The sequence below is a fragment of the Aotus nancymaae genome, unplaced genomic scaffold (assembly GCF_030222135.1).
Source record: "Aotus nancymaae isolate 86718 unplaced genomic scaffold, 86718_ANA_hifiasm-v0.15.2.pri h1tg000067l, whole genome shotgun sequence".
NCBI classification, from domain to species: Eukaryota; Metazoa; Chordata; class Mammalia; order Primates; family Aotidae; genus Aotus; species Aotus nancymaae.
In genome coordinates, this window is record NW_026988482.1 from 31,953,553 (window position 1) to 31,977,818 (window position 24,266).

General features: G+C 41.4%; 1 protein-coding gene across 1 annotated transcript in view; it reads right to left on the reverse strand.

The window, feature by feature from the left end:
- Positions 1 to 24,266, reverse strand: part of DNAH12 (dynein axonemal heavy chain 12) — a 243,749-nt gene that overhangs the window by 147,521 nt on the left and 71,962 nt on the right. The window contains exons 26-30 of the mRNA XM_064367223.1: positions 11,888 to 12,040; positions 11,380 to 11,619; positions 10,556 to 10,801; positions 10,095 to 10,214; positions 2,742 to 2,851 (exon numbers count right to left, since the gene is read on the reverse strand). Coding sequence (XP_064223293.1) covers positions 2,742 to 2,851; positions 10,095 to 10,214; positions 10,556 to 10,801; positions 11,380 to 11,619; positions 11,888 to 12,040 — 869 coding nt within the window. The remainder of the gene's footprint in view (positions 1 to 2,741; positions 2,852 to 10,094; positions 10,215 to 10,555; positions 10,802 to 11,379; positions 11,620 to 11,887; positions 12,041 to 24,266) is intronic.

The following is a 24,266-nucleotide window of genomic DNA, read 5'->3' on the forward strand; positions in this document are numbered from 1 at the left end:
TTCTGGATCTCCTCCCTCCTGGTACATATAGGATTTCTGGCCCTCTTGTGGAAAGACTAGGTAACTAGTTCTAACCAATTAGTAATAAATGGAAATGATGGGTATTACTTTCAAGCAGGGGTAGATAATTGCCAGCTAGATGACCTTACAGAGATCCCTTTTCCCTCTAGCACAGCTATGACCCACAATGTTAAGGTGGTGCTTACTCTAATAGGCTGGGCCCTGAGTGGTCGCCCTGCTAACCTACTATGGACACAGTACACATGAGAAATCTTTGTTTTTTTAAGTCACTAACATTTGAGTGTTGACTGTTCCTACAGAATATCCTAGCCCATACTTAATAACAGAAATTGGTACCTTGAAGTGGGGAGGGTGTTCTTGCCCTAATAAAAACTAATGTGGTATTGGCTTAAAGGCCAAGTTGTGAGTGACAAATTAACTGTTATCAGAAGCTAAAATATGGACAATTATTATTATGCAATGAATGATGAAACATTTGGTAACTGTATTCCTTGAGATAACCGGGAAGACAGCTAGTTACCTAAGGAAATGAGAGTTTTAGGTGAAAAGGATAGTAAACAGAATGTTACTAGTATACAATGGCAACTACTGGTTTCATTTAAAAAAAGAACCAAATGAAAGAAATGAGTCCAGAAAAAAACATGGCCAGTTTGTAAGCAGGAATGAAAGGGAGTCCAGAAATTCATGGACTTCTAGAATTGAATGTATCAAGTTATTCTCATTTACAATTGGTAAAATATAAAATTAAGAAAAACTTCAAACAAAAATCGATTAAAATTCAGCGTGGCATCAAGGAAAAAAAATCAAGGATAGGGTCACTGTACCTCATTATTAAAACGTACAAAGAATTAATATGGGCCAAGTGGCTCCAGCCTGTAATCCCAGCACTTTGGGAGGCCAAGGCGGGTGGATCACTTGAGGTCAGGAGTTCAAGACCAGCTTGGCCAACATGGTAAAACCCTGTCTCTACTGAAAATACCAAAATTAGCTGGGCATAATTGCATGCCCCTGTAGTCCCAGCTACTCAGGAGGCTGAGGCACAAGAATCGCTTGAACCCAGAAGGTGGAGGTTGCATCAAGCCGAGATCTTGCCATTGCATTCCAGCCTGGGTGATAGACTAAGACTCTATTTCCAAAATATATATATATATATATAATATATACATGCATGCACTTGTAAATATATATATATATTTTTCCCAGTAATCATTTCAAGAGGATAAAATGATTCATGAATAATAGACTAAGATTGCGGCTCCCTCCACAAAGCCTGATAGGGTCAAGGATACTACAAGGAAATTTTAAAAGGCATGACTTAATAAGGACAATTGTTATGGATATAGGAACACGGAGCTGTCTGGAATCAAACAGATAAAAAGCTGATTGTTTTTGAAGGAGTTTACTGACCAAAAAACCATGAGTCTAGTCTAAAACATATGTGAATGCTCAAGACTTAAATAATCCTTGGGAACCAGGTGTGGTGGTGCGCACCTGTAGTCCCAGCTGCTTGAGAGGCTCAGGAGGGAGCATCACTTGAGCCCTGGAGTTTGAGACCAGCCCGGGCGATATCGACAGACTACATCTCAAAAATACGTCATAAATAATGTTTAAAATAATCTTTGGGTATTGGATACATAAGGGTTGTTTGTACTGTTCCCTCTACTTTTGTATATGTTTAAAATTTTACATAATGTTTTTGTAACCCTATCTTTAAAAAAATTGTGACAATTGAGATTCTAACTTTCTACAGAGAGGAATCAGGTTGAAAACATTTCTCAGTTCCCAAGAACAGTATTTTCTCTCTTGCCCACTTCATATGTGCCCAGAGAAGAAAATGGAAATGTAGAGACTTCTCAGAAGGTTAAACCAAGGCCCACGGAGAAGAATTAAACTGGAAAGCCCCTCCCAGGTAGGAAAATCAAGCAGAGGTAGATTCAGGTTTTAAGAAAGGTGGCTCTCTAATATATATAACTTTACTTGGATATTTATACCTTTTACTTACTTATATAACTATAAATACAAAATATCCATAACCACTTTAATGACACCCTGTATAATAAATCACACATACAAAATGCTTATGGCTCCTTGGATGAGGCCCTACAAATGTGAGGTCCTGAAGTTTAAACTCTATTAGTTTCACAATCAATCCGTCTCTAGAACTGAGGCCCTCACATGACCAGCTGGATTTCAGAATTGTCACAGAAGAGTGTTGGCTATGTCTTCTATTCTTCAATTTCTGAATGGGAGTGTTTGCTCTGGTAATCCTGTTCTGATAAGCCCACAATTGTGCACTGTGTTTGTGGAGAAAAGATAACTTGTCTTTCTAGGTTGTAGGTCTCTAAATCAAGAGGAACAACTTCCAGATGTAATACAAAGGCTACCATGCATCATCACCTAGGGATCCTGAACTTTGAGTCTGGTTCATTTATTGATTAGAAATTTTAGGTGTCTCCTTGGGAAGGGAAGAGTGTACTTTTATGCAAATGATGGTGGTTATTAGTGATAGGTCACTGAATGAGCACTTCTTACCAATCCTTGTTGGACATGTAGTATGACAGAGAAATAAACCTTTGCCTTTTAAGCCACTGGGGGGCCAAGAGGGCAGGTGGGGGTCGCTCTCAAGCTCACCAATCAGTTTGCCAAGTCTTTGGTTCATGGATTTTAGTTAACAGTTTAATTAAGAAATAACATCTAACTATAGCAATATATAATCTTACCCATGTCTAACAATCATCATTTCATATGTTTGAATTATTTTTTCAAGAAAAAATTTAACAGGCTGAAGATTATGTGCATTGCAGGCTTCATGAGCACATTCTAAAAATTCCTGAAAAACAAAAGTAATGCATTTCTACAATACATTATCAATCATGTCATACCTGTCTTAAAAGTATAGATTTTAAATTTACAAGTTAAAAAAACTGCATCTTCTTTCATTGAATTATTTCTTAAACCTTTATTATTTTTTCAAATCAAGAGGAGAAACGAAACATATAGACTTAAAATACTTTTAATATATTAGTCTTCCCTATCATAAGTTATGAATGATCACAGCATCATAGCATTGGGTGTATGCTGCATGAAAACAACTCCTTTCAATAGTGTTTCCCAGAATTTCACTTTTGGTTAGGATATAGGAAGATATGCCAAACAATCCTTTATACATAGTAACTAGAAATAAACATGTTTTTTAAAATTATAAAACACTTAGACACATAGAAATACTTTAGATGCAAATAAACATAAAGGAACTCAATTTCAGAAAGGGATGATGAGCCTTTCCTAACTAAGTACAAAGCAACGGCTGTTTTATCCTGGCGACATTTTCTAAGTCTGGACATGGTGGGTATTGGATTGGGCCTGCTATAGACAGAAGGACTTAGCCAAAGTAAGAAGAAACCAATAGTGATTTTAAGGTTGTGTGAGCTTATGTGACAGATTTGAATTTGGAGGAGCCCAAATGCCAAGCTGGTTCTCCCCACTATCCATGCTTTTGCTCAGCATGTAGTGACACAAGAGACCAAGGGCTCAGCTGGAAAGACACACAGTGAGATTTCTTTAGTCTCAGAATACTTAGATCCCAAAATCCTACTACAGGGAAGGGCCAATCCTATGGCAGCACAATTCTTACTCTGAACACATTTGAAACCAGAAGTAAACAAAACTCTGACTTAGGTCAACTCTCGATTGAATTGATTAGCAATTAGCAATTAGCTATCTGAAATAGGAAAAAAAAATTCATGATTTTTCTGCAGGAAAATAATACTATCTTAGTCTGTACAATTATTTTATACACAATAACATATAATCAAAACTTAAAGTTGGGAGTCCTAGCCAGAGCAAGCAGGCAAGAGAAAATAATAAAAGGCATCCAAATTGAAAAAGAAGTCAAACTATCTCTCTTCTCTGACAATACGACTCTCTGCCTAGAAAACTCTAAAGACTATCAAAAGGCTCCTGGAACTGATAAATGACTTGGTAAAGTTTCAGGAGCAAAATCAATGTACGAAAATCAGTAGCACACACCAATAACATTCAAGCTGAAAGTCAAATCAAGAATGCAATCTAGCCGGGCACAATGGCTCACAGCTGTAATCCCAGCACTTTGGGAGGCCAAGGCAGGTGGATCATTTGAGATCAGAAGTTCAAGACCAGCCTGGCCAACATGGTGATACCCCATCTCTACTGAAAACACAAAAGTTAGCTGGGTGGTAGTGGCGCACATCTATAATCCCAGCTACTCAGGAGGCTGAAGTGAGCAGAGACTGCACCACTGCACTCCTGTCTGGCCAACAGAGTGAGACCCTGTCTCAAAAAAAGAAAGCAAGCAATTCCATTTACAATACACACACACACACACACACACACACAGAATACATCTAATCAAAGAGGTAAGGATCTCTACAAGGAGAACTACAAAACACTGCTGAAAGAAATTACAGATGACACACACAAATGGAAAAACATTCTATGCTCATGGATTGGAAGAATCAATACTGTTAAAATGGCCATACTACCCAATGCAATCTATGGATTCAACACTATTCCTATCAAGCTACCAAGATTATTTGTGACAGCATTAGGAAAACTTATTCTAAAATTCAGATCGAACCAAAAAAGAGGCTGAATAGCCAAAGAAATCCTAAGCAAAAAGAACAAAGCCAGAGGAATCACATTACCTAACTTCAAACTATAAGACTACAGGAACCAAAACTGTATGGTGCTGGTACAAAAATAGTGACACAGGCCAATGGAATGACTAGAGAACCCAAAAATAAAGCGGCATATCTACAGCCACCTGATCTTTAACAAAGTGGACAAAAGCAATGAAAAAAGGACTCCCTTTTCAATCGATAGTGCTAAGATACCTTGCGAGCCATATATAGAAAAATTGTTGGACCCCTAACTTTCACCATATACAAGAATTAATTCAATATGAATTGAAGAGTTAAGATCTCAAACTATAAGAATCCTAGAAGAAAACTTAGGAATCACCATTCTCGACACTGGCCTTGGGAAGGAATTTATGACTAAGTCCTCAAAAGCAATTGCAACAAAAAAAATTGACAAGTGGGACCTATTTAAACTAGACAGCTTCTGCATGATGAAAGAAACTCTCAACAGAGAAAACATAGAACCTACAGAATGGGAGAAAATATTCACAAACTATGCATCCAGCAAAGGTCTAATATCAAGAACTGATAAGGAATTTAGACAATTGAACAGAAAAAAAAACATTTTAAAATGGGCAAAAGACATGAACAGACACTTCTCAAAAGACGTGCAAGCAGCCAACAAATACATGAAAAAATGTTCAACATCACTAATCATCAGAGAAATGCAAATCAAAAATACAATGAGATACTATCTCATACCAGTCAGAATGGCTATTACTAAAAAATTTTTTTAAAAAAGATGCTAGCAAGGCTGCAGAGAAAAGGGAATGCTCATATGCTGTTGGTAGGAATGAAAATTTAGTTCAGCCACCATGGAAAGCAGTTTAGAGATTTCTCAAAGAAGTTAAAACAGAACTACCATTTGACCCAGCAATCCCATTACTGTGTATTTATCCAAAAGAAAATAAATTGTTCTACCAAAGAGATACATGCATGCATTATGTTTATCCCAGCACTATTCACAATAGCAAAGACATGGAATCACCCTAGGTGTCCAACAGTAGACTGAATAAAGCAAATGTACATATATGCCATGGAATACTATGCAGCCATAAAAAAGAACAAAATCATGTCCTTTGCAGCAACGTGAATGCAGCTGGAGGCCACCGTCCTAAGCAAATTAACACAAGAACAGGAAACCAAACACTGCATGTTGTTACTCATAAGTGGTAGACAAACATTGGGTACTCATGAACTATTGGGTAATATGCATAGTGCCTGGGTGATGGGATCAATAATATCTCAAACTTCAGTATCATGCATATGCCCATGAAACAAATCTACACATGTACCCCTTGAATCTAAAAGTTGAAATTCCTTTTTAAAATAAATAAATAGGCCAGGTGCAGTGGCTCACACCTGTAATCCCAGCACTTTGGGAAGCCAAGGTGAGTGGATGGCTTGAACCCTGGAGTTTAAGACCAGGCTGGGTAACATAACAAGATTTCCTCTCTACTAAAAATACAAAAAATTAGCCAGGGGTGGTGGCACATGCCTGTAGTCCCAGCTACTCAGGAAGCTGATGTAGGAGGATTGCTTGAGCCCAAGAGCTGGAGGCTGCAGTGAGCCATGACTGCACTGCTGTACTCCAGCCTGGGTGACTGAGCAAGACCCTGACTCTAATTAGTCAGTTCACAACAAAATAATTTTTAAAAAATAAAACAAAGTCATGAGAAGCAGCTGATGACCAAGAGAAAAAACAGTAAACAAACTCATAGATGACCCAAATGTCATAATTAACAGATAAGAACTTGATAATACATTTACAAAGTATCAAAGAGAATAGATTATAAGACAGAAAAAATAGAGAAAAAATAAGAGAATTTTAGCAGAGAAAAGGAATCTCTAAAAAGAACCAGTTGGACACACTAGAACTTAAAAAAGAAAAATATGTGAAATTAAGAATTCATTGAAGGGGCTTATCAGCAAACTGGACAAAGCCAAAGAAAGGACCATTAACCTCGAAGATAGGTCAATAAGAAAATATCCAAACTAAAGTACAGAGAGAAAGGAATGAAAAACAAAAGAAAAAAAAACAGCATGAGAGCCACATGAAACTATATTAAATGGTCTAATAAACATGTCACTGAAGTTCCAGAAGGAAAGGAGAGAAAAAATTAGGACAGAAAAATATATAAAAAGATAATTACTGAAAATTTTCTGGCTGAGTACAGTGGCTCATGCCTGTAATCACAGTACTTTAAGAGGCTGAGCCAGGAAGATTGTTTGAGCCTAGAGCTTGAGACCAACCTGGGCAACAAAGTGAGACCTTGTCTCTACAAAAAATTAAATAGTTATCTGGGTGTGGTAGCACGTGCCTGTAGTCCCAGCTACTTGGGAGGCTGAGGTGGTAGGATTTCTTGAGCCCAGGAGGTTGAGACTGCAGTGAGCTATGATCATGCCATCATACTCTAGCCTGGGTGACAGTGAGACCCTGTCTCTAAAAAAAAGAAAAGAAAATGTTCTGGCAAAACACATCAACCCACAGATTCAAACAGCATAGCAAATCCCAGACCATAAAGTACAAAACAAAGCTAGGCAGATAGTCAGTCTGCTTAAAACAAAAGCAAAATAAATAAGAAAAATGCCTGACTTCTAAGCACAACACTGAAAGGCAGGAGTCAATGAAGTAACATCTTTAAATGCTGAGGGCAGGGTGGGGTGGGGAGGAGATACCTGCCAATCTAGAATTCTATACCCGTGAAAATATTCTTCAAAATTAAAGATTACATAAAGACATTTTCAAACAGACAACAGGTGAGGGAATTTGTTGCTAGAAGATACATATACACACAAGAATTACTAAAGGAAGTAATTTAGGTTAAAGATAAAAGATCCCAGATGAAAACACATATCTGCCGGAAAGAATAAAAGTACTAGAAAGGGTAGTGTAAAAGGCTTTAAAAAAAAAAATCTAATAGTTAAAGCAGAAAATAATAACAATGTATTGTGGTGTTTAAAAATATATAGAAGTAAAATATATGAAACAATAGCACAATGGGCAGGAGTGAGTGAATAACGAAACTATACAATTTAAGGTGCTTAGATTTTTTTTGTGAACTGGTAAAATGCTAACAACGTAAAACTGTAATAAGCCAAGGATATATACTGCAATCTGTGGACACTAAGGTAAAAGTAAAAAGCCAATAGAGAAGATAAAGCGGAGTGATAAACTTTTTTTGAAATTCAAAAGAAGTCGGTAAAAGAAAAACAAATACAGAACAGATTTAAAAGCAAGATGGCAATTTAGTACTATTTTTCAAACTGGAATCTATGGATTTATTGCTGTATTCATAAGAGTATGTAAGAGTTCAAGAAATATTAAAATTTTCTATTTTCATTTTGGTGTTTAAAAATCATATTAGCATATCCTGACTCATCTTGATAGTCACTTTAACCTGCCATAAAATGCAGGTATTAGTATTTGAGCATGAGAATTTAAAAAACAGACAAAAAAATAAAAATGCCTTTACGTGAACTGATGTCTTGATGATATGACAGCTCAAACAAAAAGATTTTGCAGTCATATCAGTAAAGAGAAGAAGTGAAAGAATTGAACCATCACTTGGCAAAAGCTGGTTTGTGCATGCGAACTCAAAGAGAATCTTCACTGTACATTTCACAGTAGAAATTCCCATAAAGTGACAAATTAGTTTCAGCCACATATCATCTATTTCATTAATTGTGTTAAATTGAATTTGAGATTGTTTTGTTTCTAATTTTTTTTATTTTTATTTTTATCTAGGAGTCTCGGTCTGTACCCCAGGCTGGAATGCAATGGCACGATCTCGGCTCACTGCAACCTCTGCCTCCTGGGATCAAGCAATTCTCCTGTCTCAGCCTTCTAAGTAGCTGGGACTACAGGTGTGTATCACCATGCCCAGCTTATTTTTGTATTTTTAGTGGAGACAGGGTTTCACTATGTTGGTCAGGCTGGTCTCAAACTCCTGACCCCAGGTGATACACTCACCTCAGCCTCCCGAAGTGCTGGGATTATAGGTGTGAGCCACCATGCCTAGCCTATTTTATTTATGAGACAGAGTCTCACTGTTGCCCAGGCTGGAATGCAGTGGTGCAATCTAGGCTCACTGAGACCTCTGCCTCCTGGGTTCAAGTGATTCTCTTGGCTCAGCCTCCCAAGTACCTGGGATTCTAGGCACCTGCTACCACGACCGGCTGATTTTTTTGTATTTTTAGTAGAGATGAGGTTTCACCATGTTGGTCAGGCTGGTCTCGAACTTCTGACCTCAGGTAATTCACCTGCCACAGCTTCCCAAAGTGCTGGGATTACAGGCGTGAGCCATTGCGCCTGGCCTGCAATTCATTTTAAATTGTATTCTGGTTTTATATAACAGCTATAAGCAGCAGACAAGTATATACATATTTAGGCTTCATTATAATGTGTATAATAAAATTTAAATGAAATTAGAAATGCAACTGGTTTGTGTCTTATTTTTATTTTTGTAAAATTTTAATTGACAAAAATTGTATATATTTAAGGTACAGCATGATGATTCGATAAACATACATTGTATAACGATTACCACAATCTAATTAACATATCTATCACTACCCATAGTTGCCATTTGTATGTGTGTGTTTGTGTGTGTTAAGGACCATTTCCTTTTTTAAAAAAGTGAGCGTACTACCTAAATTTGAGAGACAAAGCTTTATTATGTTACCTATAGAATATACTACTTTCATTTCTACCTAGTAAAATACATAATAGTATTTAGTATGCATTACAGTATCATAGTATACATACTAATAAATCACAAGATAGAAAATAAAATATTTATTCTCTTACAAAGAACATTACCTTTAACTGAATCTTTTTTTTTTTTTTTTTTTTTTTGAGACAGTCTCGCTCTGTGGCCCAGGCTGGAGTACAGTGGTGGGACACCACCATGCCCGGCTAATTTTTTGCATTTTTAATTGAAACTGGGTTTTGCCACATTAGCCAGGTTGGTCTCAAACTCCTGACCTCAGGTGATCCGCCTGTCTCAGCCTCCCAAAGTGCTGGGATTACAGGTGTGAACCACCGTGCCTGGCTGGTTTAACCTGTATCTTGACAGGTAACCCTGGCATCATATAAGAGGTACCCTTGGCTGGGCGTGGTGGCTCATGCCTGTAATCCCAGCACTTTGGGAGACCGAGATGGGTGGATCACAAGGTCAGGGGATCAAGACCACCCTGGCCAACATGGTGAAACTCTGTCTTGATTTAAAAAAAAAAAAAAAGAGGTATCCATATTTACTTATCATTATTAACTAAAGTGGCCAAAGTAAGGGATTTTACTCCAAACAGAATTTTACTCTAATAAATCTTGGTAAACAACTGAGTCATCAGATGAATTTATTATTCCGAATAAATTATTCTCATGGGTTTACTTACATGATAGTCAGCTTCGGGAAGTTTAATACCAGGAAATAAGTCACTAGTTATTCCATTAAATAAAGGTATATCATGTGATAAGAACTTTGGTTCGTTTACATCTTTAATTGATCGAAGAAGCTGAAATTACCCCAAAAGTGCAATGTAAGTTAGTTGCCAGCATTTGCAATCCCACTTTTCCCTCCACCCCACTGCCCTGGCCAAAAGTCAAAGTTTATTTTACATTGCTCTATGGAATCCCCATAATAAAAAGCCAATACTGTGCTTATCAAGCCAAAAAGTCTTTGTATTCATATGAAGTGTAACAATAACATAACCCAAAAAGCTATCATTTCGACCTCATATGAAAAGACAAAGCACAACCTTCTCAAGTAAGTGCCTATTTGTAGTTCCCGAGCAACCTCACTAAAGAAAATTATCTTTCTACTGAAACTTTCACAATGTATGTATTTAATACTTACAAGTATATCTTCATTTTCATTTGGATATTTTAGTTTTAGATTGCCAGCAGCCACTAAAACTGCTTTTACTGCTCGCATTCCATAGTCATAATGAAACTGCGATGAGAGCTGCTCTGAGCAAAGCCTATAGGTCATTACTATTTTCACAGACAGAGGTTTCGCATTCAAAAATCCGTAGGAGTAGAGGGAGATTTCTGCTATAAGGGCATAGTTTGGAACCATCATAGCCACTGTTCTAAAAAGAACCTGAATAAAAGAAATGAAATATATTACTTACATAAATGAAGCTGTTTTTAAGGTGAGCATAAGCATTCAAAGATGTGGTGTTGATTTTCAAGTTTATTCCCCAAATGCAGCACCTTTTTCTAAACTCAACTTTTTTCAGTAGTACTTTTAACATCTGTATGCGTTTAGTATTTTTTTTTTTTTTTTGGATGTCTAAAAAAGTTTTGGGAGCGAAATTATAATTATATGGAAAAAATATCATTTTGAAATCGATTATGCTGGGGTTTTTTATTCACAAACTTAAACTCTTAAAAAACTATTGTCCAGGCACGGTGGTTCATGCCTGTAATCCCAGCACTTTGAGAGGCCGAGGTGAGTGGATCATGAGTGAAACCCCATCTCCAATAAAAATACAAAAAATTAGCTGGGCGTGGTGGTGGGTGCCTGTAGTCCCAGCTACTCTGGTGGCTGAGGCAGGAGAATCACTTGAACCTGGGAGGTGGAGGTTGCAGTGAGCTGAGATTGCGCCACTGCACTCCAGCCTGGGTGACAGAACAAGACTCCATCTCAAAAAAAAATAAATAAAACTTAAAAATTACCTTAAGATTGTCCGGCAATTCAGAGCGTCCTGCATAGCCAGGATTCATGGTAATAGCTACAAAACAATTTGGATTGAGCTTAAGTTCTGTCCCTTCAAAAACAAACACTTCCAGCTTCTGTTGAATGGCTCTCTGAATGCAAAGGATCTGTTGAGCTACCACTGACAACACTTCCAACTCAATTCGATTGAATTCATCAAAGCAAGCCCAAGCTCCAGAAGAAGCCAATCCTTTAAAAAACTAAGGACAAGGAAAAAATGAAAGTGATTTTTTATTAGAAAAGAGTATCATCTCTTAAAACAAATATCTAACATTTTAAGTCAGAATTGAAAGTTAAATTTAATAAAAGTTTCAAGAATAAAAACAATGTATTTACTCCTAAAATGAGAGTTCAAGTAATATTCAAACCACATTCATATGTCTAAACATGAGTTTGCTTCCATTTATCCAATTAGACTTAGCTGTAAGTTTGTAACATTTAATATTATTGATTCAATAATTTAACTACCTTTCCCATTGCTAGATAATCTAGCCCATCGGAACAGTTGAACACCACACACTGCACAGCAAGAGCTTTAGCCAAATCCTTGGTGGTTTCAGTTTTTCCTGTGCCTGCTGGCCCCTCTGGAGCACCTCCAAGGTTTAAATAGAAAGCACCTATCTGAAATGAAAAATATGTGTGAAAAGAAATCCATGCTTAAATGTAAAAACAAAACAGATCCTTGTTTACCAAATGGATTTAATATTTTCTGTAGCTTCAGAGAAGCCATTAAATATATTGTTCAGTTAATTTTTAGCACAAATTTTTCTAGCTGTACAAAGAAAAAGCAGTTTAAAATGTTCAGAACAGTAAAAATGTATCAAAAATTTCTTGTCTTCTGACACTTTCATAAGTATCCCATTTACCTTTAAAAACAAAGAAAATCTATCCTTGTGGGAGTGAAATTAGTTCAGGAAGGTTTTTGTTAGAAGTAGTTGTGGAGATGGTTGTGGAGGACAACAATGACACATTCTGGATGGCTTGCTGCAAAGGGGGTTAAAAAAAAAACACTGAAAAGTGAGAGCTATAAATGGCACCCATCATTGGGAAGAGAAACAGATGACCTATTATATAATTTTGTCTATGATTCGCCTTTTACTTTTGGTATGTTCTCCATTTTCTACAGTCCCATAAAACTGTTCTATGCTTCTTTAAGGTCTGCACCACAGACTATGCCATGGTAACCTCTGTGACCTGCATGTACACTCCAGGTGAGTTCCTGGAATTAGAAAGTTTGAAGTAACTGGAAGACCATGAAAAAGGGAAGAATGATCAATCACTGCAGCACCTAATTAACTGGACACATTCTTCTATTGTTCCTCATTCCGCCTCAACTGATAAGGCAATTAAACTTTGTAACTGACCTTGGTCAACCTTGTGACTCCAGACCCTGTGATCCCTTCCCAGCTTGCAAAAACCATCCTGAACTGTAACTTCTGTAACTTTCCACTGCCTATCCCAAACCTATAAAACTAACTTCTATCCCACTGCCCTCTGCTGACTCTTCAGATTCAGCCGCCCGCACCTGGGTAATTAAACAGCCATGTTGCTCACACAAAGCCTGTTTAGGGGGTTTCTTCATTCAGCACGTGCATTTAACATCTGGTGTTGAAACCTGGGACAGGGCTACTCCTTTGGGGAGACCAGACCCCTGTCGCCACTCCCCCTCTAGAAAGAGACCCACTGAGACCTCAACACATCAGATCAGGCCAGCAGTTCGCATTTAGCATGCCGAACAGCTCTCTCGCCACCCTCAGATTGGGTAAGCAGTCTACCCCTCTTTCTCTCTTTTCTTTTAGAGAAAAGGAGACAAGTCTCTCCCTTTCTCTCTCTTTTCTTTTAGAGATAATCTCTCTATCTCTAAAGGAAAAGAGAGAAAAAGATAAGTCTCTCTTTTTCTCTTTTCCTTTAAATCCTTCTCCTTCTAGGTAGAGAAAAGCAGACGAGTCTCTCCCTCTCTCTCTTTTCCTTTAAATCTTTATCCCTCTAGTAGAGACAAAGAAGATACTCTTTATTCATGTAGTGACAGAGGAGACAAGTCTCTCCCTTTCACTCAAAAACTCCAACGTTGGTCACAGACGGGAAGACAGTCTTCCCTTGGTGTCTGGTCAATCATGGGGACATGTGCCTCGATCACTCACCCACATTACAGCCCAGGATTCAGTCAGGGATGCCTACTGAAAACCCTGGTAGCTGGTCACTCCTTCTCCTCGTCTCTACTCTATCCCTTTCCTTAAACTTATCTCCTTCACTGTGGGCAATACTCAGCCCTCCATTCCTCAATCCTCACCTCTAGCCTGCATCCTAAAAAACCTAAAACCTCTTCAACCGTTGCCCAATCTGAAACACAAACGTCTCATTTTCTTTTGCAATACTGCCTGGCCCAATACATATTAGTCAATGGTTCCAAATGGCCAGAAAAGGGCACTTTTGATTTCTCAATCCTGTGTGACCTGGACAACTTTTGTCACCAAATGGGCAAATGCTCTCAAGTGCCATACGTCCAGGCATTTTTCATGCTCAGATCCCTTCCAACTCTCTGTTCCCAATGTAACTCATCCCAAATCTTCCTTCTCTTCCCACCGTTCCTTCAACCCTTTCCCCTGACACTGAATCTTCCTCCTTATCCATTGATCCCACTGCTCTCTCTCCTCCCTGTCTGCCTCAGCCAGACCCTGACCCTCTCCCCGCTCCTCCTATTCCTAATGCTTCCCACAACCTAACCCCTCTCCAGTCAGCACTCTGCCTCCCTAACTCCCTCCTGGTACCAGTCCACCTCATACTAGATCTGGTTTACAATTCAACCCTGGGAATAGCCCTTCCCCGCCTGCCCAACAGTTCCCCCTTCGAGAGGTGGCTGGAGCTGAAGCTATAGTCAGAGTCCATGTTCCCATCTCCCTGTCTGACCTCTTTCAGATTATCCAACAATTAGGCTCCTTTTCCTTAGACCCTACAAAATACATACAGGAATTCCAATACTTGACCCAGTCTTATAGTTTAACCTGGAATGACTTGAATGTCATCCTCACTTCCACTCTCACCTCAGAAGAGTGAGAAAGAGTTTACGCCCTGGCTCAGTCTCACACTGTTGATCGCCAGCATCTATAGCCTACTCTCCAGGAAGATGCCAGGGCAGTTCCCCAGGAAGAGCCTGACTGGGAGTACCAGGCAGGTTCCCTGGTATAGGAAGGTGAAGATTACGTGATTTCATGCTTAGTAGAAGGGCTAAAAAATAATCAGCATGTAAAGCTGTCAACTATAACAAACTTAAATCACCCAAGGCAAAGATGAAAACCCCGCTACATTCATGGCCCACTTAGCAGCCACCCTTAGACAATTTACTGCTTTAGACCCAGAATGCTGTCTTATTCTTAATATGCATTTCATTACCCAGTCTTCCCCGATATTAGGAAAAAACTTCAAAAACTAGAATCTGGCTCTCAAACACCACAACAGGAACTAATCAACCTCACATTTAAGGTGTTTAATAACCAAGAAGAAGCTGCCAAGTGGCAACATATTTCAGAATTAAAAATGCTTGCCTTCGCTGTAAGACAGACCCCAGCCACTCCTTCAGCTGGCAGAAGTTTCAGACAACCAAACCCACAGTGTTCAGGCTTCTCTTCAGGACCTCCTCCCGCAAAGCCTTGCTTCAAATGCAGAGAACCTGGCCACTGAGCCAAGGAATGCCAGCAACCCTGGATTCCTCCTAAGTCGTGTCCCATCTGTGCGGGACCCCACTGGAAGTCGGACTGCCAGACTCAAACTGCTGTCCTTAAGGCTCCAGGAGCCCAGCCCCATATCCCTTAGGTTAACTCTTTCCCTGATCTCCTCAGCTTAGTGGCAGAAAACTGATGCTGCCTGATCGTCTTGGAAGTCCCCTGCACCATCACGCCGAGCTTCGAGTAACTCTTACAGTGGAGGGTAAGTCCATCCCCTTCTTGATCGATACGAGGGCTACCCACTCCACATTGCCTTCTTTTCAAGGGCCTGTTTCCCTTGCCCCCATAACTGTTGTGGGTATTGACAGCCAAGCCTCTAAACCTCTTAAAACTCCCCAACTCTGGTGCCAAATTGGAAAGCATTCTTTTATACACTCCTTCTTAGTTATTCCTACCTGTCCAGTTCCCCTACTAGGCCAAAACATTTTAACTAAATTATCTGCCTCTCTGACTATTCCTGGACTACAGCCACATCTCACAGCTGCCCTTTTGCCTGATTCAAAGCCTCCCTCACAACCTCCTCTCACATCTCCCTACCTCAACCCACATGTATGGGACACCTCTACTCCTTCCTTAGCAACAGATCATTCGCCCCTTCCCATCTCATTAAAACCTAATCGCCCTTACCCTGCTCAATGCCAGGACCCCATCCCACAACAGGCTTTAAAAGGACTAAAGCCTGTTATCACCCACCTATTACAACATGGCATCTTAAAGCCTACAAATTCTCCTTACAACTCCCCTATTCTACCTGTCCAGAAACCAGACAAATCCTATAGGCTAGTCCAAGACCTTCGCCTCATCAATCAGATTGTACTTCCCATCCATCCTGTTGTACCAAACGCTTATACCCTCTTATCCTCAATACCCTCTTCTACAACTCGTTATTCTGTTCTTGATCTCAAAGATGCCTTTTTCACCATCCCTTTACACCCCTCCTCTCAGCCTCTTTTCACCTTCACCTGGACTGACCCTGACACCGACCAGTCTCAGCAACTCACCTGGACCATTCTGCCCTAGGCTTCAGAGATAGCCCTCACTGCTTTACTCAAACCCTTTCTCAGAATCTCCTTTCCTTCTGTCCATCTGCTTCTCGCCTTATTCAATACGTGGACAACCTTCTTCTTTGCAGTCCTTCTTACAAATCTTCCCAAGATACTCTCCTGCTTCTTCAGCAACTATACTCAAAGGGGTATCGCGTATCCCCTTCCAAAGCCCAAATTTCTTTCCCATCCATCACCTATCTTGGCATAATCCTCCAGCAGAACACACACGCTCCCTGCTGACCGTGTCTGGTTGATCTTCCAGACCCCAACTGCTTCTATTAAACAGCAGCTTCTCTCCTTCCTAGGCGTGGTAGGATACTTCCGCTTCTGGATGCCAGGCTTTGCCTTACTGGCAAAACCACTCTATAAGCTTTCAAAAGGAGACTTAGCTAACCCCATAGACCCTAAATCCTTCCCTCATTCTTCTTTTCATTCTCTGAAAAAAAAGCCCTACCAACAGTTCCTACACTGGTGCTTCCCAACTCCTCCCAAGCCTTCTCTTTACACATAGCAGAAGTGAAAGGCTGCGCAGCTGGAGTTCTTACACAAGAACCAGGCCCACGACCCATAGCCTTTCTGTCTGAACAACTTGATCTTACAGTTCTAGGCCGGCCAACGTGTCTGCATCCCACGGCAGCCACTGCTGTTTTACTCCTGGAATCCCTTAAAATTGCAGGCTATGCTCCGCTTACCCTCTACAGTTCTCATAACTTTCAAAATCTAATTTCCTCCTCACACTTGGCTCACATACTTTCTGCCCCCCAAAACTCTACTCATTTTTCATCGAAACCCCCACAATTACCATTGCCTCTGGTCCAGATTTCAACCTGGCCTCACTTAATACCTGACACAAACCCTGAACCGTGTCTCCCTAATCCATATAGCATCCTCCCCATTTCCTCATATTCCTCTCTTTCCTATTCCGGACTCAGACCACACAAAGGTTTATTCATGGCAGCTCCTCAAAGCCCAACTGGTCATCACCAGCGAAAGCAGTTTATGCAATCATGTCTGTCACATCTGTTACTGAAGCTGCTATGCTCCCCCTCTTCTACCACGTCTCAACAAGCTGAGCTTATTGCTTTAATCTGTGCTCTCACACTTGCAAAAGGATTGCATGTCAATATCTACGCCGATTCTAAACATGCCTTCCACATCCTTCTGTTTTATGAGCAGAAAACCATGCTGTTTTATGGGCAGAAAAAGGATTTCTCAATACACAAGGGTCCTCCAGTATTAACAATGTCCCCCTGATAAAAACCCTTCTTAAAGCTGCTTTACTTCTAGCCAAGGCTGGAGTCATTCACTGCAAGGGACACCAAAAACCATCAAATCCCATTACTCAAGGAAATGCTTATGCTGATAAAACAGCTAAAGAGCAGCTAACACTCCAACGCCTGCCCTCATGGTCAGTATTTCTCCCTCTCATCTGTCACTCCTACCTATTCTCCCACCAAAACCTTAACCTATCAATCACTTCCTACTCAAGGCAAGTGGTTCTTAGATCATGGAAAATTCCTCCTCCCTGCCTCGAAAGCTCATATTCTCTGGTCCTTTCATGACCGCTTTCATGTAGGGTACAAGCCACTAGCTTGTCTTTTAGAACCTCTCATTTCCTTTCCATCGTGGAAGTCCATCCTCAAGGCAATCACTTCTCAATGTTCCATCTGTCAATCTACTACTCCTTAAGGTCCCCTCCTTTTCCTACACATCAGGTTCGAGGGTTCACCCCTGCACAGGACTAGCAGATTACTCATATCCCTGTCAGAAAGTTCAAATACCTCCTGGTCTGGGTTGACACTTTCACAGGATGGGTGGAAGCCTTTCCCACAGGGTCCAAAAAGGCCACCAGTCATTTCTTCCCTTCTGTCAGACATAATTCCCTGCTTCAATCTCCCTACTTCCATACAGTCAGACAATGGACTGGCCTTCATTAGCCAGATCATCCAAGCATCTCACAGGCCCTGGGCATCCAGTGGAATCTCCATGCCCCATACCATCCTCAGTCCTCAGGAAAAGCAAAAAGAACTAACGGCCTAATAAAAACACATCTCACCAAACTCAGCCACCAACTTAAGAAAGACTGGACAGTTCTCCTATCCCTTATTCATCTCAGAATTCTGGCCACTCCTCCAGAACCCACAGGGTACAGCCCTTTTGAACTCCTATATGGCCGCACCTTCCTGCTTGGGCCCAACCTTATTCCAGACGTCAGCCCTCTCGGTGACTACCTTCCAATCCTCCAGCAGGCCAGACATGAAATTCTCCAGGCTGCTAAACTTCTCTTACCTACTCCAGATATCCAGCCATGTGAAGATATCCTAGCCGGACAGTCAGTTCTGATAAAGAGCCTGGCCCCCCGGTCTCTACAATCTCAGTGGACAGGACCCTTTCTGGTTGTCTACAGCACCCCAACCACTGTCCACCTGCAAGACCCTCCCCAGTGGGTTCACCACTCCAGGGTGAAGCTGTGCCCATCAGACAGCCAGCCTGACTCTTCCACCTCCTCTTGGAAGTCGCAAGTACTCTACCCAACCTCTCTAAAGCTCACTCGAATTTCCGAGGAAACTTAAATGCCCTGTTTTTGTTTACACTGCCAGTTTACATTTTTCCTTCAGGCAATTATGGCCGATATTTCATGGTTTTATCCCCAGGCTGCCACCCTCAACTCTCTTTTAGAGTTGTTAGATGATCAGTGGCAAGGAACTCTCCAGTTCTTCCACCCCGATGAAGTCCTTTTCTTTTACACTCACTCTTAATCTCTCTCCCTTTCTCCTGCTACCCCCTACCTCTCCCTGATTACCTCCAACATACCATAGACCTAACCCACTCTATCCTAGCCAACTCGAACCCTTCCTTAGATTGCTGGCTATGCTCTTGCCTCTCCTCATCCCACTACACAGCTGTTCCCACCCTACTGACCAACTGGACAAACTCTCCCATTTCTCTATACCTCCAGACTTCCTTCAACACCCCCCACCTGTACCCCCAGAACTCCTCTACCTCCTAGACAGTTGACAGAGACACCCCAGATATCTCATCCCAATAGGCTGCTGCTCTTCTACGCACCTACCTAAGTAATCTTTCCCCCTATGTCAACTCAACACCCCTGATCTCAGACCGCTGACTACAAAAACAACTATTCCTATCGCTGCTCCTTTATGTATTTCCTGACAATTACCCACTGGAATCCCCCTAGGAAATCTCCCGCCCTCTTTGTGTTCCTTCACACTTCACTTCAAGAGCCCTGCTACCCACGTTAACCAAAAAATAGGAGCATACGAACTGCGCATTACAGAAAAGCCCTCCCTTATTACCAGCAGCCTCAAAAAATGTCAATAGCAGGTTTTGCCTCGGTGGGCATTTACCCTGCCTCTGACTCTACCCTTGGCTACCCTCCCCTTGCTCCTCAGACTCTCCTCCAGACCCCTCTTCCTGTCTCTCATACCCAATCTTGTTAATGAAAGTGAGTGGTTACTTATAGATACCACACACCTCCTCATACACCATGAAAACAAAAGCTCTCTCTCCACACAGTTACCCTACCAAACCCCACCACAACCTTTAACCACCGCAGTCCTTGCTGGTTCCCTTGGCATTTGGGTCCAAAGCCTCAGCCCCCTCAGAACACTTTCTGACCTTTTCAGTTTATACTTCCAGTTCTGTCTAAGCCAAGGACCTTTTTTCCCCTCTGTAGTTCTTCTTCTTACATCTGCCTTCCTGCCAACTGGACAGGCACTTGTACCCTAGTTTTCCTTACTCCCAAAATTCAGTTTGCCTCCCTGTTCCCCTTGTGGTCCTGACATGACACAAGCAGGTCATTCCATCGATCCCCTTACTTGTAGGGTTAGGAATTACTACTGCACTGGGCACAGGCACAGCGAGCCTTACCACTTCAATCATCACCTTCTGTAGCCTCTCTTAATGGTTTCTCTGCTGGCACTGCAGAATTAACTCAATCACTATTCCTTCTTCAAGCTCAAGTAAATTCCCTAGCTGAAGTTGTCCTCCAAAACCGCAGAGGTCTTGATTTACTGGCTGCTGAAAAAGGTCTTTGCCTGTTCCTAAATGAAGAATGTTGTTTTTATGTAAACCAGTCTGACCTTGCATATGATGCCATCAATAAATTAAAACACAGAGCCCAAAGCTTGCTAATCAGGCAAATGGTTATTCTGGACCTGGCTGGACTGGCTGGACACTCTCTAACTGGGTGTCATGGCTTCTTCCAATCCTCACTCCTCTGGAACCTATCTTTCTCCTTCTTTTATTTGGACCCTGTGTTTCCCGATTAATCTCTCAATTCCTACAAAATCATATACAAGTGATAACAAATCAGTCAATACAACAAATGTTCCTTCTAACAATCCCACAATATCACCCTTTGCCCCAAGATCTCCCAGCAGGCTAATTTCTTTCCCATTTTTAGGTTTCTGCGCCACCCCCAATCCCACCCGAAGAAGCCCTGAGAAACATCGCCCCATCACCCTTTTGTACCGACCTTCCTAATATTCCATTGCCCTCCATTCTACATTTCTTTTTCCTTTATATTACTAATATAAAAAACAGGAATGTAAGGTCTTTAGGCTGACTGACTGCACCACGGACTATGCCATGATGTACACTCCAGGCAAGTCCCTGGAACTAGAAAGTCTGAAGTGACTGGAAGACCATGAAAAGGGGAAGAATGATCAACCCCTGTGGTGCCTAATTAACTTGAGACATTCTTCTATTTCTTCTTATTCCCACCTCAACCGAAAGGGCAATTGGACTTTGCAACTGACCTTGGTCAACCTCGTGACTCCAGACTCAGGACCCCCTCCCAGCTTGCAAAAACCGCTCTGAACTGTAACTTCTGTAACTTTCTACTGCCTACCTCAAACCTATAAAACCAACTCCTATCCCACCACCCTCTGGTGACTCTCTTTTTGGACTCAGCCCGCCTGCACCCGAGTGAATAAACAGCCATATTGCTCACACAAAGCCTGGGTTTAGGGCGTCTCTTCATTCAGAGTGCGTGTTTAACGCTTCTCTTACCAGTAGTATCACTTTCTACCTTGTATTATACTTAATTACATACATTCTTTTTTCTCATGAGTTAGTCTTGAAGCTGCTTAAGGGCAGTATCACCAGTATTTGAATTATTCCTGGGTCCCCACAATGACTGGAATAGTGGCTGGAAATTTTTAGAAACATAAATTACAGTCAGCTCTCTCTAACTACAGAGTCCATTTCATGGGAGTTTCAAATTTAACTTCTTTTAGAAAAAGTTGGGCTAAGTGACCAAGGCTGTGCATATAAGGGGAGAAAGGGGACTAAGAGAACCCTGTACTTGGCTCTTAATTTTGCTATGAACCTAAAGTTGCTCAAAAAAAGGTCTATTTAAAAAAATAAACCACAAAATATTTTTACTTTATTTTAAAAACCCAAGAGAGACAGCTAGTATAAAAAAATGCAGTATCAGTGATATTTCACGCATTTTATTTTTTGAGACAGGGTCTCGCTCTGTTGCCCAGGCCAGAGGACAGTGGTGTGATCTCAACTAGCTGCACCTCTGCCTCCTGGGCTCAAGCAATCCTCCCACTTCAGCCTCCTGAGTAGCTAGGACTACAGGTGTATGCCACCATAATCAGTTAATTTTTTTTTTATTTTTAGTAGAGATGAGGTCTCACTATATTGCCCAAGCTGGTCTCAAACTCCTGAGCTAATGCAAGCCTCCTAACTCAGTCTCCCAAAGTGCTGGGATTACAGGTGTGAGCCACCACACCTGACCAACCTATTTTAAATTTATAATGGATGCTCTATTGTTAACGTCCATTAACTTGATTGCTGAAAACCTCGGGCTCTTCTTTCTTTTCAATGTTAAGAAAATGTTCACAAACATGTTCCCTTTATTATGAATAATAAATACACTAGGAAACTTTTTTCTCAGTGTCTAGTTATTCAAGTGTTTAATATGATCCCTGCAGGGAGCAGTGGCCTACACCTGTAATCCCAGCACTTTGGGAGGCCTAATCAGGTGGATCACTTGAGGTCAGGAGATCAAGACCAACCTGACCAACATGGTTAAAACCCCGTCTGTACTAAAAATACAAAAATAAGCCAGGTATGATGGCATATGCCTGTAGTCCCAGCTACTTGGGAGGCTGAGGCAGGAGAATTGCTTGAACCTGGGAGGCGGAGGTTGCAGTGAACCAAGATCACACCACCGCACTCCAGCCTGGGTAACAGAGTGAGACTATCTCAATTTAAAAAAAAAAAAGGGGTGTTGAATATGATTCTGATTTTTACAACTCAAAGTTGTTAGCCTCCACCTTACGAGCGTATCACAGCTTCTGACTTCACTGAGGTAACAGATGTGACATCCTATCTTGAGATTCATCTGCTCAAAAAATATTTAGGGATAACTGTGTTTTTGTTCAGCACTAGAGTAAAGTACGAGACAGACATAGTCCCTGCCCACAGGCAGCTACCGAGAAAATAAAGGATTTGGTGAAATCTTTTCTCCTAGACCCATTGTTGCCCTACCCAAAGCCCCTTTACCCAGCCATTGCATTCAACCGCCATTTTCCATGTAAGTTGCAAACAGTTCACAGCTGCTCTTTTCTCCTTATCAGCAAGAAAATGCCTGAAAGCTTACTCATGTCCCTGCCCCAGAGATGACCCTTAGTCAACGACAATAAACGGGTACAAAAGCCAGACCCCACTGCTTTGAAATGGAATAACTCATGCCATTCATGCTTCAAAATGCCCTGTGAGATCAGGCTACAACCGTAGGTCTGTTGAAACCACATCTTTGCTTAGCTTTTTCCCGTCCCATCCTGCGGTCCCTATTTATTTCCCTACAGGTTTTTACTAAGAACATTCCCTAATAAATCATTTGCACAAGAATCGCCCTTCATTTCTGCTTTAAACTTATTCGATGACACGTTAATTTCACTTACTCAGCACAGGTAGAGTCATACTTCTTGATGCTCCTTCTCAATTCCCATAGGTAGGGTGGCCAGATTTAGCAAATAAAAATACAGAATGCCCAGCTAAATTTAAATTTCAGATAAACGGCCAGGGGCACTGGCTCACATCTGCAATCCCCGCACTTTAGAAGGCTGAGGCAGGCAGATGGCTTGAGCCCCGGTGTTTGAGACCAGCCTGGGCAAGCAACATGTCTACTTAAAAAATACAAAAATTAGCCGGGTATGGTGGCATCTGTAGTCCCAGCTACTTGGGAGGCTGAGGTGGGAGGATCACTTTGAGACCAGGAGGCAGAGGTTGCAGTGAGCCATGATGGTGCCACTGCATCCCCGCCTGGGCAACACAGTAAGACTGTCTCAGAAAAAAAAATAAAAATTATGTTACAGTGGGTGGCTAGTCAGGTAACAGGAGGGCCGGAGACGGCTCCCCACGCCACACACACACCAGGAATGTCGGGCAACCATCAGGTGATGGTCAGGGGTTTTTAACTGTTGCGCTGAAGTAATAATTGGTCACAGCTGGTGTCAGGGATAGGCGGTCTCCTAACAGATAGAAAACACCTGAAACTGGTGATCAGCAGCTTCCCTGTAAGATCTCAGGAGTTGGGTGAGTGAGGAGAAGTAATGCAAGACCCAGAAAGTATGCCAAGGTATAAAACCCCAAGTCAAAAGGTCAAGCTGCGTACTTGATCTCTCAAGTCACCCACTTGGGCCTCCTCATCTTTACTTCTTTTCTTTCCTGCTCTAATGCTTCTTAATGAACTTTCACTCCTGCTCTAAAACCTGCTCAGTCTTTCCTGCCTCATGCCCCTCAGTCGAATTCTTTCTTCTGAGGAGGTAAGAATTGAGGTTGTGGCCGGGCGTAATGGCTCACACCTGTAATCCCGCACGTTGAGAGGCCGAGGTGGGAGCACCTGAGGTCTGGAGTTTGCGACCAGCCTGATCAACATGGAGAAACCCCGTCTCTACTAAAAATACAAAATTAGCTGGGTGTAGTGGCGCATGCCTGTAATCCCAGCTACTTGGAAGGCTGAGGCAGGAGAATCGCTTGAACCTGGGAGGCAGAGGTTGCAGCAAGCCAAGATCATAGCATTGCACTCCACCCTGGGCA